Raw genomic sequence first — 16372 nt, 5'->3', positions numbered from 1 at the left:
CATTATCTCCTAATTTAATTTGACTGTATTCTGTTGTCCTCGTTTTACTTTTGTTGATGTTCATCTTTCCAAGATAATATCCATTCATTTCAGCTGCTTTGCCATCTCTGACAGAATTACAATGTCATCGGCAAACCTCGAAGTTTTTATTTCTTTTCCCTGAACTTTAATTGTGTTTACAAATTTTTCTTTAATTTCCTTTACTGACTGCTCAATGTACAGATTGAATAATATTGGATATAGGCCACGGACCTGCCCTATCTCATTCCCTTCTTAATCACTGCTTCCCTTTCATATGCTTCGACTCTTATAAGTGCATTCTGGTATCTGTACGAGTTGTATAAAAACTTTCACCCCCTGTCTTTTGTACCTGCTGCTATTAACATTTCAGTAAGTGTAGTTGAGTCACCATTGTAAAAGGATTTTTCCCCCAAACCTACAAATGGCATAAATATAGGTTTGACTTTCTATAAAAATTTCTGAGTTAATTTGTTGTAATTTTTCCCTCATATGTTTTTATATTTCTGTAGAACTCAAACTGATCTCCTGTAAGGTTGGCCTCTACTAATTTTTTCATTACTCTGCAAATAATTCATAACAGAACCTTGCAACCATGATTTGTTAAACTGATAATTCACCTATATTTGCAACTATTAGCATTTGGTTCTGTAGTTATTATCTTCTTCTTGAGGTCTAATAGTACTTCCCTGTTTCATATATCTTGCAGTGCAGGTGGAATAGTTTTGTCATGACTGACTATTTCTTAAATTTCAGTAATTCTGAAGGAATGTTTCCTCTCCAGGGGACTGTTTTCAATACAGGTCTTTCAATTCTCTTTCAGATTCCTTTCACAGTATCACATCTTCCATCTCATCTTCATCTACTTCCTCTTCCCTTTATACACTACTGACCATTAAAATTGCTACACCACGAAGATGATGTGCTACAGATGCGAAATTTAACTGACAGGGAGAAGATGCTATGATATGCAAATGATTAGTTTTTCAGAGCATTCACACCAAGTTGGCGCCGGTAGCAACACCTACAACGTGCTGACACGAGGAAAGTTTCCAACCAATTTCTTATACACAAACAGCAGTTGACCGGCATTGCCTGGTGAAACGTTGTTGTGATGCCTCGTGTAAGGAGAAGAAATGTGTACCATCACGTTTCCGACTTTGATAAAGGTCGGATTGTAGCCGATTGCTGTTTATCGTATCAAGACATTGCTACTTGTGTTGGTCTAGATCCAGTGACTGTTAGCAGAATATGGAATTGGTGGGTTCAGGAGGGTAATACGGAAATACGTGCTGGACCCCAATGGCTTCGTATCACTAGCAGTCGAGATGACAGGCATCTTATCTGCACGGCTGTAACGGATCGTGCAGCCACGTCTCGATCCCTGAGTCAACAGATGGGGACGTTTGCAAGACAACAACCATCTGCATGAACAGTTCGACAATGTTTGCAGGAGCACGGACTATCAACTCGGAGACCATGGCTGCGTTTACCCTTGACGCTGCATCACAGACAGGAGCGCCTGCGATGGTGTACTCGACGACGAACCTGGGTGCATGAATGGCAAAACATCATTTTTTCGGATGAATCCAGGTTCTGTTTACAGCATCATGATGGTGGCATCTGTGTTTGGTGACATCGCGGTGAACGCACATTGGAAGCGTGTATTCGTCATCACCATACTGGCGTATCTCCCGGCATGATGGTATGTAGTGCCATTGGCTACACATCTCGGTCACCTCTTGTTCGCATTAATGGCACTTTGAACAGTGGACGTTACATTTCAGATGTGTTACGACCTGTGGCTCTACCCTTCATTCGATCCCTGCGAAACCCTACATTTCAGCAGGATAATGTACGACCACATGTTGCAAGTCCTGTACGTGTCTTTCTGGATACAGAAAATGTTTGACTGCTGCCCTGGCCAGCACATTCTCCAGATCTCTCACCAACTGAAAACGTCTGGTCAATGGTGGCCGAGCAACTGGCTCATCATAATCCGCCAGTCACTACTCTTGATGAACTGTGGTGTAGTGTTGAAGCTGCATGGGCAGCTGTACCTGTACACGCCATTCAAGCTCTGTTTGACTTAATGCCCAAGCGTATCAAGGACGTTATTACGGCCAGAGGTGGTTGTTCTGGGTACTGATTTCTGAGGATCTATACACCCAAATTGCGTGAAAATGTAATCACGTTTCAGTTCTAGTATAATATATTTGTCCAATGAATACCCGTTTATCATCTGCATTTCTTCTTGGTGTAGCAATTTTAATGGCCAGTAGTGTATAATATTTTCTTAAAGTTCATTTCATTTCCCTTGTATTGGCGCTCTATACAGGGTGTCCCAGGAGGACTTACCAATATTTAGGGGTACGACAGTAACTACCATTTGAAGCAAAAGAAATCTAGAAAACATAGGCTCTTTTATGCATGCCTGAAGAGCTGTGAGCCTTTGCTCAATAGAGGTGTTTTTCACAGTAGCAAAGATGAACAAGTGTTCATAGCTCTTAAGCTAAGCACTTTAGAGTCCTTGTTTACTGGGCATTTTTCTGGTTTTGTTCATTACTACCTCTGCTCAAAACATGAGAAGTGAAGAGCATGCAGTTGAAAGAATTTGAAGATGAGTACTCATAGCTTTGATGATATGCATTTTACAGCCCACATTTAGTAGACTTTTTTTTGCTTAGAATGACTGTTTCTGTTGTATCCTTGAATACTGACAATTTTTGGAGGGACACCGTGGGTATTCCTTCCACCTTTCAGTTTTCCCTTCTTTGGTTAGTACTGGCTTGCCTTCTGTGCTGTTGATATTCATACAATTTCTTCTCGTTTCTCCATAAGTCTCCTAAAGTCCGCATCTGTCTTTCTCCTGGTGATGCATGCCTCTACGGGTTTGCATTTCTTGTCCAGTCATTCTTGCTTTGCCACTCTCCTTTTCCTGTATTTTATCATTTGATAAAAATGCCATTTTGATATCTTGAACCATTCAGCAAATAAAAGGGGTGGCAATTCTTCCTCGACTCACCCTGTGTTGCCTTTTGCCCTTTTTCGTGTGGGTGATGATAGTGGCAGAGTATTCTCAGAATGCTCTGCAACGAAGTCAATGGAAGCGTGACACATGTAGCACGTATCTTATCAGTGCTTGTCGGAACGGCCTTGCGAGTCTGTTACCAGATAAGAGGTTTCACTGGGTCAGCTGAAATGAATCAACACGTGCAGTGACAGCCGCCACTGCTCAGATAAGGGCAGGAGGGTGGGGCTCGGAGCTGTCAGGTTCAGCACACACACTGTGGAATGTGAGGAGCATGACCATTTGAGTAATGAAATGATGAGGGAATTAGATTAGTAAATGACAGCTTAGCAGTTGATGAGTTTTGCTATTTTATCAGCTAGATAAATGACAATCTAAGTAGAGGGGATATAAAATGCAATTACGAACAGCGAGAATATCACTTCTGAAGAATGGAAGTTTACTAACATTTTATGAGGCATATTAATGGTTAACCTTGACCAGACGTAAACAAACATCGCAATACCCACATCCTGCGACACCTCACTTTAGTGGAAACTAACCCTTATGCAGAGATGGCAGTAGACCTTTTGTGTTGGTCATCATGCTGGTGTGGGCATGGAGGGGCTCCACCTCTTAAAAAACATTTAATATACGAGGTGCATTCAAGTTCTAAGGCCTCCAATTTTTTTTCTAATTAACTACTCACCCAAAATCGATGAAACTGGCGTTACTTCTCGACGTAGTCGCCCTGCAGACGTACACATTTTTCACAACGCTGACGCCATGATTCCATGGCAGCGGCTAAGACTTCTTTAGGAGTCTGTTTTGACCACTGGAAAATCGCCGAGGCAATAGCAGCACGGCTGGTGAATGTGCGGCCACAGAGAGTGTCTTTCATTGTTGGAAAAAGCCAAAAGTCACTAGGAGCCAGGTCAGGTGAGTAGGGAGCACGAGGAATCACTTCAAAGTTGTTATCACGAAGAAACTGTTGCGTAACGTTAGCTCGATGTGCGGGTGCGTTGTCTTGGTGAAACAGCACACGCGCAGCCCTTCCCGGATGTTTTTGTTGCAGTGCAGGAAGGAATTTGTTCTTCAAAACATTTTCGTAGGATGCACCTGTTACTGTAGTGCCCTTCGGAATGCAATGGGTAAGGATTACACCCTCGCTGTCCCAGAACATGGACACCATCATTTTTTCAGCACTGGCGGTTACCCGAAAATTTTTTGGTGGCGGTGAATCTGTGTGCTTCCAATAAGCTGACTGGCGCTTTGTTTCTGGATTGAAAAATGGCATCCACGTCTCATCCATTGTCACAACCGACGAAAAGAAAGTCCCATTCGTGCTGTTGTTGCACGTCAACATTGCTCGGCAACATGCCGCACGGGCAGCCGTGTGGTCGTCCGTCAGCATTCGTGGCACCCACCTGGATGACACTTTTCCCATTTTCAGGTCGTCATGCAGGATTGTGTGCACAGAACCCACAGAAATGCCAACTCTGGAGGTGATCTGTTCGACAGTCATTCATCGATCCCCCAAAACAATTCTCTCCACTTTCTTGATCGTGTCGTCAGACCGGCTCGTGCGAGCCCGAGGTTGTTTCGGTTTGTTGTCACACGATGTTCTGCCTTCATTAAACTGTCGCACCCACGAACGCACTTTCGACACATCCATAACTCCATCTCCACATATCTCCTTCAACTGTCAATGACTTTCAATTGGTTTCACACCACACAAATTCAGAAAACGAATGACTGCACGCTGTTCAAGTAAGGAAAACGTCGCAATTTTAAGTATTTAAAACAGTTCTCATTCTCGCCGCTGGCGGTAAAATTCCATCTGCCGTACGGTGCTGCCATCTCTGGGACGTATTGACAATGAACGCGGCCTCAATTTAAAACAATGCGCATGTTTCTATCTCTTTCCAGTCCGGAGAAAAAAAAATCGGAGGCCTTAGAACTTGAATGCACCTCATAAATGAAAATGTTATAAAGTCTCTTCTGAAGGTGTTTATTTTGAGTGTAGTCATGTATGGGAATGAAATATGGACAATAAGCAGTTCAAACAAGAAGACAACAGAGGCTTTTGAAAATTGTTCTTACAGGAGACTTTTGGAGATTATATGGATGGATCAGATTAGTATTGAATCAAATTGGAGGAAAAGAAATTTATGACACAAATAGGCTCATAGAACACCTCCTCAGGTATCAAGGAATATTTGGTAATGGAAGGAAATATAGGGCTAAATATTGTAGAGGGAGACCAAGATTTTGATATAGTAATTAGGTTCAAACGGATGTTCATTGTAGCAGTTTTGCAGAGATGAAGACGCTTGCACAGGGTAGACTAGCACTGAAAGTTGCATCGAACCCGTCATTGAAGTGAAGACAACAATGACAATGTTTTTCTGATTGCCGAACTGATGTTGGCAAAAATGACCATATCATCTGTAGAAACCAGTCTTCATTTCCTTCTTCTTCATTCAGTAGTTTACTCCTTTCTCAAATAAACATTTTTAAGATGTAAATGAAAAGGAGCAGATACGATCCATCTCCGATCTTGCATGTAGTCCTCATTTGTAACGCCTCTTGTATCTTGCTTTTGTAGTGTTTTGTAAGTGTTCCACAGGTAAGGACTGCAATAAGCTTACTACCGTAATGACAGTTGTTCTCAGTTTTTGTTTTTCTGTTTAACCCTGGTATGTCTAGCATTCCATTGGTCTGACCATGTAGCAAGAGTTGTTCATTTTTGTCTTCACAAGTCTCAACTGCTTCAGCTGTTCTGAAGATGACCTAGTTTTGGGTGTCTTTTGGTTGTATGAGGTCTGTTCAGAAAATTCAAAAACTGTGTCCATAACATTTTTCTATGCTTACCTTTTACTTATTGTGCATGGTTTCCTTCAAAATACTCTCTTCCACGATTGATACACTGCTCCCAAGGCTATTTCCACTTCCAGAAGCAGTTATGATATGCCTCTTGCTGGATCAAGTGAACCGCCATCTACAAGTTTTCTTTTATCTCGTCTATCGTTGCAAATCTTTGTCCTTTCAATGGGATTTTCAGCTTCGGAAATAAAAGAAACGCCCACAGGAGCCAGGTCTGTAGAGTATGGAGGACGAGGCAGCAAAGTAATTTTTTTTATTTATTTTTTATTTTATTTATTTAGTTATTTATTTATTTATTTTGTTTTGTTTCAGGCCATTTCCGTCTCACATTGTCTTACAGTCATTGCAACACCTCGCGATTATACCATCAATTAACAGTTTGTCCCTGTGGCACGAATTCATGATGAAATAATTCTTCAAAGTCAAAGACAACTTTGACATTTGACCTGGCCTTACCTGACCTGACCTCACAAGCTTTTTTTGGTCTTGGAGAACCTTCCCTGAGCATTGTCTCATCACCAGTTATGATTTTCTTAAGGAATGACTTGTTCTCATTTGTCAAACAATGGAAAATCCAGGGAATATAACAATACGAGAGAAGGAAAGTTGCTACTCATCATATAGCGGAGATGCTGAGCAGCGATAGGCACAGTAAAAACATTCCCAGAATCATAGCTTTCGGCCATTAAGGCCTTTGTCAGCAGTAGACACACATACACAAGCGCACACACACGCTCACGCAAGTGCAACTTGCACACACATCTGCAGTCTCGGAGAGCTTAAACTACACTGCGATCAGCAGCACCAGTGCATAATGGGAGTGGTGACTGGGTGGGGGTAAGGAGGAGGCGGGGGGGGGGGGGGATAGTATGGTGGGAGTGGTGGACAGTGAAGTGTTGCAGTTTTAGGAGAGAAGGTGCGGAGGGGGGAGGCGGTAAGTAGCAGAAAGGAGAGAAATAAAAGAAATTAAAAGACTGGGTGTGACGGTGAAATGACGGCTGTGTAGTGCTGGAATGGGAACAGGGAGGGGTCTGGATGGGTGAGAACAGTGACTAACGAAAGTTGAGGCCAGGGGGGTTAGAGGAACGTAGGATGTATTGCAGGGAAAGTTCCCACCTGTGCAATTCAGAAAAGCTGGTGTTGGTGAGAAGGATCTATATGGCACAGGCTGTGAAGCAGTCATTGAGATGAGGGGTATCATGTTTGGCAGCGTGTTCAGCTACAGGGTGGTCCACATGCGTGTGCAGTGATACCAACCATATTTTTCTCAAACACACTGTTGGTGTGAAATTACGAATGTTCCAGAATTTTTTAACAGACCTCGTATACCAAATTCTTCTTAATTTTTCTTTTTTTTCCTACTGTTAATGTGGCATAATATTGTTGTTTTTGGTTTCATTAGTTAATTACTTGTTCTGTAGATCATATTCATAATAAACATTATGATGTGGAATGCCAACTGAACAAACATGAAAAACTACAAAAGTGCAATATGTTCCAAAAAGCCAGAAATGAAATTTTTCAGGTAGCCATACCTCAGGTTCTATAGATCACAAAGATAAGGGAGCAAGTGTTTCGGATTGCCCTTGGCATAGTGACCATTTGTATACCTATCAAAAGAACAGGCATACTGCAGCTATGCTACAGTACAGGATTTGAATTCAAGCATTACACACTTCCTCCTGCTCAGGAAAATTGAGCAAATTAGGTGTTTCTTTTGCAGTTGATGTGATCAAGGGTGGAGCTCGTAAAAGCACCATTTGTCAGTTTGAGAAAACCTCCAAAAACCATGATTTTTTAGTGCTAAAAGTACCAACTGTGGTGATACCCACTGCTATAATTTCTATTCATAGCAAAATGTCAAAATTTTGTTATATATTCTGAAGATGTTGTTTGCAGGGAACCTTGAAACTTTTTTGAATATCATTATCTGTTACTGAAATCCAGAGGTTCAAAGTTACTGTACTTACTAGTGTAAAATTTGCATGTAATATCTGGTCTGAGATGCAAGTGTAGTTTTAACTGACATATTGAACACATGTCAAGGGTTCAATGATCATCACGAAGGTTCTAAAGTCACCAAACTGTTTTTAGTCACCGTTTTTATCAATAAAACTTTATGAAGGACTGTCTCTGTATAATAGCTATTCCATGCCTATACAGATATACCCTGTGTGGTACTGCAGTGCTAAAAAGGGTCTTAAGATGGATGAAAAGAATGGAAAATGACTGCCAAAAATTATGTAAAACTGTAAAGACTAAAAATTCAGTAGTATATTTCTAATGTCATTTTACTCCTTAAGATACAAGTCATAAGCTGGGCACTTTTGATGGATGTGATTGATGTGCAAAGTACGCAGAAAAAAAAGTAAAGCAAATGATTTTGTGTTAATCTTGTGTTAGGTGAGTGAGCGGTGTGCTGACCACACGCCCCTCCCATCTGCATCCTCGACTGAGGATGACACGGCAGTCGGATGGTCCCCAGTGGGCCACTTGTGGCCTGAAGGCGGAGTGCTTGTGTTAGGTGTAACTCTGTACCACCCAGGACTGGAGCAACTGAATTACATTCTCCTTTAGGGTTTTGATTACCTCTCGTCGTGCCCTGAAATGAGAAATGTCCTGCCCACTGTCCTCCGCATCACTCCCTCAATGGTATTCCGCTGTCCACCGAACCTACACAATATACTCGTCCATCCTCACACAACCCCTGCTCCCAATCTTTTACCTCGTGGCTCGTACCACTGTAATAGACCTAGATGCAAGACTTGTCCCATACATCCTCCCACCACTGCCTACTCCAGTCCGGTCACTATCACCACCTCTCCCATCAAAGGCAGTCTTGTGGTCTACAAGCTAAGCTGCAACCACTGTGCTGCATTGTATGTAGGCACGACAACCGACAAGCTGTCTGTCCGCATGAACGGCCACCAACAAACTGTGGCCAGGAAACAAGTGGACCACCCTGTTGCTGAACACGCTGCCAAACATGATATCCTTCATTTCAATGACTGCTTCACAGTCTGTGTGTGCCATGTGGATCCTTCCCACCAACGCCAGCGTTTCTGAATTGTGCGGGTGGGAACTTTCCCTGCAATACATCCTACGTTTCTGTAACCCTCCAGGCCTCAACCTTCATTAGTCGCTGTCCTCGCCCATCCAACCCCTTCCCTGCTCCCATTCCGGCACTACACGGCTGTCATTCCACCACATAAACTGTCCAAACTCTATTGACTGAGAGAATATGCTTTATTTGTGCTACACACACTGTTGTATCAGGGAAAAGAAGGGAACCAATGCACAAACATTCCTTTCAGAGCACAAAAAGGTGAATATGTTCCTCTTTAGAAGACTGACAGAAAAGTGAGGAACCAGCTGCCTTGGTCCTCATTCTACCTTACTCAGCAAAAATTTGGCATGCAAATATATTTTCACTTGGTGGTGCTGAAAGAGAATGTTTAGAGAGGCGGTGATGGTGAAAGAGAGAGGAGACAGTGTCAATGGGAGAGAAAAAGAGAGGAGGCAGTGATTGTGGGAGAGAGAAAGTGGCAGTTAAAGAGAAATGGAGATGGATGAAGACAATAGCTGTGGGTTCCTAAGAGAGAGGACATACTCATGGTGAGTGAGAGGCAGTGGCAGTAAAAGAGAGAGAGAGAGATGACTGGAGATGGAAGTTGTGGGAGCAAAAGAGAGGGGGGACAGTGGGGAAAATGGAGATGAATGGAGTGTCTGGACGCTCCCAGACTGGCAAACTTTAACACATAGGTGTAGGCAAGGGTGCAGTTTGGACTGAAATTTAAACACTTGAGGATATGAAAAAAAGAAGTTGGACTCCCAGAATTTTTGAGGTGCTGACTTGTAATGGATACAGTACCAGTGGTATAGAAGGACAAAAGAGATCACATGTGAGGGGAGAGTGGCAATGGGATATACTGTAAACCAATGGGAGGAGGAGGAGACAGTGGGAGAGACACATATAGGCGGTGGCAGTGAGAGGGAGATGTTGAGTATGGAGGTTTAACTACAAAGGATTTAGAATGTTCTATGTTAAAATCATGTGAATATGTTCACATGCCAAAACGAGAATAGAGGCAGCTGGTCTCCCACTTTCTGTCAGAGTTTTTTTTTTTTTAAGAGATTTGCGAGCCAGATTGTTCTGCCTCTTCTTACAGTACATTAACTTGTTCTGCTGCTGTTTCATAAACTTCTGTAACTATGGCTATGTTGTCTGCACAATCTGAACAGTCAATTTCCACACCTTTCTTCTTAGTCCCATTCCTAAAAGGCTTAAATAGGTTCCAAAGTTTCAATTCCTTGTGCCTTTCGTGCGTTATTCTTCAGTTGATTGAAAGTGACGACAGTCTGTCTCCATATTGAACTCCGATTATGGGTACAAAAGGTTTCAATAAACATTATTGAGATTTGATTTTGGACTTCGTGTTAGTCAGGATTGCCCTTATAACACCAAATTTCTCATCAGCTTGCATTTCTAGCACCATCTTATGCAGCACATCATGGTTGACAGAACATTATATCTTTTTTCAACCTGCCTTTTTCATTTTTATTGCCATTATCTTTTGACATGTACTGTATCTTTGAGGATATCCTCACTGTGGGTCTACAGAATGGAGAGTGTAATGGTCTGTTATCAAATAGGGTATTTGTCTGTTTGTCTGTTTTCTGCAAAATGATTAATTATATCATTGTATGCTCCTAACATGCTTTTTTTCCTCTTGAATTTCAGCAGTCTTTTATAAAAAACGGAAATGAAATTCAAATAATTTGAAAGCACGCTAAAATGCTCCACTCAAGTCGTGATGCCTGTGACATCACTGGCTAGCTTGCTGCTCCTACTGTTGTAATGCCAGTTCAGTGAAGTCTTGTTTTCGAATTTAAGTTTCAGAAAGTGGGTTACAAATGGTGTGTAGTACCACACTGTATAAATACATCTATAAAAATTCTTGAAAAGTGTATTTTAAGTGCTCATTTGTGTCACTTGCATGTTGTACTCGCTTTATATCTCTCCATATAACCGCATCGGCCTACACCTCACTGTACTGTGGGCTACTAGCAATGCTTTCCAAAAAAGTGAATTGTTTGTTCGGAAAGTAAATGCTTTGTCTTCTGTTGCCCATTTCTCAGACTAAGACTAATGTGAAGCTATATGTAATACGTCCCTCAATAGAAACTACTGCTACAGTCAGTTCTTGCTAACTCTATTTTTGTATTTGGTGTAAAACTTTTGAAAATATGAGAGTGGTTTGGAAAGTTCTCAGAAGCCAGCACTAGCACAATGAGTTGTTCATGTGACATTCATTGGACTGTTGCTTGTAAACACATGCCTTGTGCTCTTGGAAGATAGCTGTGGCGATGACATGGCTCTCTTGTTATTCCCGCTTAGTGATTTGCGAAGATGGAAAAAATCAAGACTCGAGCAGTGATTAAGTACTTTGTAAAGAAAGGTATGGAAGAAAAGGACATTCATGCCGATTCCCAGAATATATTAGGACTCTGCTCCTTCATATTAAACTGTTGCCAAGTGGACAAATGAATTTAAATTTGGTTGAGAGAGCTTTGATGATGATCCACACAGTGGTCAGCCAAGATGTGACACTACTCCAGAAATCATTGCAACAGTGCACAAAATGGTCATGGAGGATTGGTGATTGAAAGTGCGTGAAATTGCTCACACTTGCCAGATGTCATCCGAAAGGGTATATCACATTTTAACTGAGGATTAGAAATGAAAAAATTATCTGCAAGATGGGTGCCACGACTCTTCGTGCTGGATCAAAAACAAATGAGAATGGGCGTACGTTTGGTCCATTTTAGGAGAAACTAACCAGATTTTTTGCACCGGTTTGTGACCACAGATGAAACTGGGGTGGACTACTATACCCCAGAGACAAAACAACAGCCAAAGCAGTGGAAACATGCTGATTCTCCACAACCAAAGAAAGCAAAGACAATTCCTTTGGCGGGAGAGATCATGGCATCAGTGTACTGGGATGCGAAGGGGATTCTGTATGTAGATTATCTCCCCAGTGGGCAAACAATTACTGGAGAATACTATGCTAACCTCCTGGACAAATTGCAAGATAAGCGAAAAAAGGCCAGGTTTAGCAAGGAAGAAAGTCATCTTCCATCAAGACGATGCGCACCTGCACACGTGTCATTGCCATGGCAGAATTACATGAGTAAGGTATGAATTGTTGCCACACCTGCCTTATTAACCTGATATGGGTCTGTCAGACTACCATCTCTTCCAAAAACTGAAAATGTTTTTGGTGGGTCAAGATTCTCTTCAAATGAAGAACTGATAGCCACAGGTGACAACTATTATGCAGGCCTGGAGGAAACTCATTTTTGAGATGGGATCAAGGCACTGGAACGTTGTTGGACCAAGTGCATTAATCTACAAGCAGACTACATTGAAAAATAAAATCTGTTTCAGTGATGTAAGTACTTTTTTCTTATTACTTTTCAAATCACCCTCGTATATGACATATCCAGGATTTGAATGTGTGACATCTTTATCTGCAGTCGGATACGCTATCTGTTTCAACACCAATCGGCTACTGTATGGAGTATCCCTGCTGAGTGTCTTCTACAGAGGAAATCAGCACTAAGTTTTTCCAAGAAAAGTTTTATTGTGCCTTGGGTCATAGCACATGGTCGGTAATCAACAATCTAGTTATACCAAATGGACCCATTTGCAAACATTCTACAATTCCTTAGTTTTGAGTGAATTTAATGATGTTGCTGGGAGCACGAATAAGAATGTCTGCCATTGCACATATTGCCGCTCTAGATGGGGATCATAGATGCACCAACATTCACAAGGCTTGCTCTATCAGCATTCACAAAATTCATTGTTACTTAAAAGTTGTAATTGCATTTTCCAACATGAAATAGGTAAACTGTTTGCAGAAAAAGTACGTAACTTCGTTTAATGCTCCTATAACACACGTATAGCTTCGTCTTATTCCTAGTCTGTAACGTCTTCAGAGCATCAGCCACTAACAGAAAATTTTCGATCATGTGACCAGATTTTGATATTTAATGATTTTAAGGTTTAATTACATAAAAATGAGAGATATTTTGTGAGAATATTGACTGTAAATGGTATTTAAATGTTATAATCAATCAGACTAACAACAATTTGAACCGTATTTTTAACATAGGAAAATGACCTGTTGTGGCTGCATACTGTGATACTGGAAGTAATAAGTATTGTCTGTGACATTCCTCTAACTCGTGCCTCTTGTGGTGCCATTTAATTATTGCCGATACATTAATGTGGCACAGTGTGGCATGATGTCTGTGTGTCGTTACATGTTGCAGGCACATTCCAGATGCTGATGACGGCAACGTGCGGCTTCGTCCAGATGTACTTCCCCTGCGGCATGTACAAGCCCGCGCCACGAATGGCGAGGCCGCCCGGCTTCTACTGTCACATGCTGCTCGTCGGTTGCACCAGGTTAGGCCGTACTGTGCCTCACATTTCACTGTAATGTACAGTTGTTTTATCAGATATGAGTAACAGCTCTATAAGATTGTTCACTGGCAATACTGTTGTCTATAGGAAAGTATTGTTGCTGAACTGTTGACAGGCACACGTAAAGACTTGGACTAAATTTCTAATTATCTGTAACGAATGGCAGCTGTGTCTAAATTCATATGTGTGTAAGGTAATGCAGAAACAATTATTTATTTATGTTTACTGGATGTGTAGTCAACATGCATTTTACGGATCAAGCCAAATTTGTATCACAAGCGTTGAAAAGTGTGCGTATAACTGATAACTAGAATTTAGCCAATTATGTTTTTATACATAAATTTCTAGCCCCATACCATTTCTACTACTATTGTACTTACATCATCTATGCTATACACTGAAGTGATGGATGTCGTGGAATAGTGATATGCACATATACGGATGGTGGTAGTATCGCACTGTGGCGAAATAAATAAAAAAACATTTGATTTAATTGTGTTTTTAACTTTATAATTTTAGAAAGGCTTTTTGACGGATTGTATTGACCGGCTTGAATGCGGACAAATACAGTGCTGCGTGAAATATGCCTGTAATATAATTTACCATTCCGATTAATTACATTTTGAATTCTACGTCATTGTTGATTTAATCAGAGTTCTCACCTTAGACGTAGAATTAGTCCTTCTGCCACAATATTAATTCATCAGTCGCCATCGAAGTTCTTCTCTTTGTTGACCGTGTGTATCTTCCTAAGTCGGCATCGGTTCACTTCACGAAGACGGTGGAAACCAGGGAATACAATGCTACGTTGCTTTAAATAATTTTCGTAACACTTCGATACTTCTCACTATTTTTTATTCACAAGACAATAAGACTTGCTCTGCTCGTCGCACAAACCATAATTACTAACTACATGGCTGCCTTTCTCACAGTCCAAAAATCACGTCCATCCTCCACGAGGCAACAATCGAAAGTGTCCCTTAGCTCCTTGGAGTATGAAACAAAAGAGAATACAATGTGAACTTTACAAAGATTATAATATACATGCCTCTCAATTTATCTTTGGCGCAGCTTTTAAGATATTGTATGTCTCTGCATAGGAATGTGTCATTACAACTGCCCCCCTACTGTATACTGTCACTAGAAAATTTTATTTGATTGACAGGATACAGTAGTCGACCTTGCAATTGATAGGTTTGGGGGTCTTTTATTTACAAACTTCATTTTTATTGTCTCATTTTCATGGCACTGTGAATTCTTTGGTATTAATGAGTGTGTGTCAGTTTTTTGGCATACTTATGCTAATATTTACAAACCTTAATACTAATATACAAAGTTCTGGTTAATACTGAGAAATCAACATCATGTGGTAAAGTTTGTACAATAAAATATACAATGAATACAACGTTATTTACAAATGTTTCCTTCCTCATCAGAGGTGAAAATTAAGTCCTTGTATTGCTTTCTGTATTTATTCTGGGGCGACGAGCTTTGTTCGCTAGCCCGTGTTGAATATGGGCGGGTGATACGCGCGCCTGATTGTTTGGTCGTCCGTTAGCGGGCGACGTTGGTTGCATGCGCGCGCCAGTGCACTGAATATACACCGACGTGAGGGTACCGTCAAGACTTCCGAACCTCAGTATGCGTGTGCCTTTTGTAGTTCCTTCCAGTACTTAGACTGGATACGACGAGGTACATTGGAATATGTGCCCCGAAGAACACACCACACTATGTGCGAGGTGGAGGACGATCCCGTCGATGCCGCTCCAGGTAAGAAGCGTACCATGTCAAACTTGTTTGGCATTGTCCTTTCCTATTGTGACGCCATGGGTAGTTTGACGATACTAGCTTCAATTTTTCGATGTCCCTTGTTTAGGCTCGCTGACACTTGCAACGTAGCACTACTTTGCACAATTTTAATTTCTACACACACCACTTTAACCGCGAGTATTGCGATCGAAACTTTCTTTTCACTACACTTTTTTCTTCGTATTAACCCCTTTTACCTATTGTACCGAGATTCATTCCCTTCAATATTTCTGGTCAATGTACATAAATATTCACAAATTTGTAAGTCACGGGACTTGGTATGAAATACAAAGTACATCACATACAATGGAATAACATAAAACACATACAATACATTGGTTACATTAATTACAGGAAAAAACTATCGACTAAAATTGAAAAAATTTTTTGACCACCCATAGTGGCTTCTTCGTCTTGGATTTTACTGACACACACACTCGCCTTTTTCCATTAATCTGTTAGAAGGAACAAGTCCTTTGTTTTCCTTCTTGAACTCGAGTATAAGTTAAGGTTTACCTTCGTTACGTATTCTTCATACGCAACGACATGCATCAGCATGCAGAGAATACACCTGTAGCCGCTCCACTGCACCTTGGGAAGGGAATTTTCTACCTTCTACTTAGGGTAATGGCAACGACTACGTGTATGCTACGGTTTTTACCTATAAAATATGAAAATGCACGAAATAATCATTTATATGCAGCGTAACCCTAATATGTACAGTGTTTTGTGCTTAAGCACGTTCTGGTGTGCTTGTAAATCATTACCTCTAATAAAATTTCCTACATTAACATAGACATATAAACATAAATTCTTGAAGTTCAGGGTGTAGCTACTATTAATATGTACAGTGTTTCATAATAGCAGCACGCCCTTGTGTGCGTGTATCATTTTCAATTTAAGTACGCTTATAGGCGTCTTGTGTTATCACGGGAGAAAAAATACAAACATTTTAATGCATCGGTTGTCATGAAAATCTATGTACACGAATAATCAGACTTGCATAGCTTCAGTGCAGCATGAAATTCTGTATGACGTTCTTTTTTTTTTTCAATTTATTTTATAGACGATTCCTTTGCTTACAGGTCGTCGATCACACTACTTACCTGTTTCTCGTACAGCGGCGATATCATTTTCATTCTTTGTGACTGTAA

The 16372-nt window shown here is 41.0% G+C and overlaps 1 protein-coding gene across 2 annotated transcripts in view; it reads left to right on the top strand.

Annotated features, from left to right (window-relative positions):
- Positions 1 to 16372, top strand: part of LOC126108115 (solute carrier family 35 member E2A-like) — a 144732-nt gene that overhangs the window by 15312 nt on the left and 113048 nt on the right. For both annotated transcript variants that reach the window (XM_049913346.1, XM_049913345.1), the window contains exon 2: positions 13256 to 13391. In XM_049913346.1, the coding sequence (XP_049769303.1) occupies positions 13256 to 13391 (136 nt within the window). The remainder of the gene's footprint in view (positions 1 to 13255; positions 13392 to 16372) is intronic.

This window comes from Schistocerca cancellata, chromosome 11, assembly GCF_023864275.1.
Source record: "Schistocerca cancellata isolate TAMUIC-IGC-003103 chromosome 11, iqSchCanc2.1, whole genome shotgun sequence".
In the NCBI taxonomy this organism is placed as follows: domain Eukaryota; kingdom Metazoa; phylum Arthropoda; class Insecta; order Orthoptera; family Acrididae; genus Schistocerca; species Schistocerca cancellata.
This window is presented reverse-complemented; position numbering and strand designations above follow the sequence as displayed.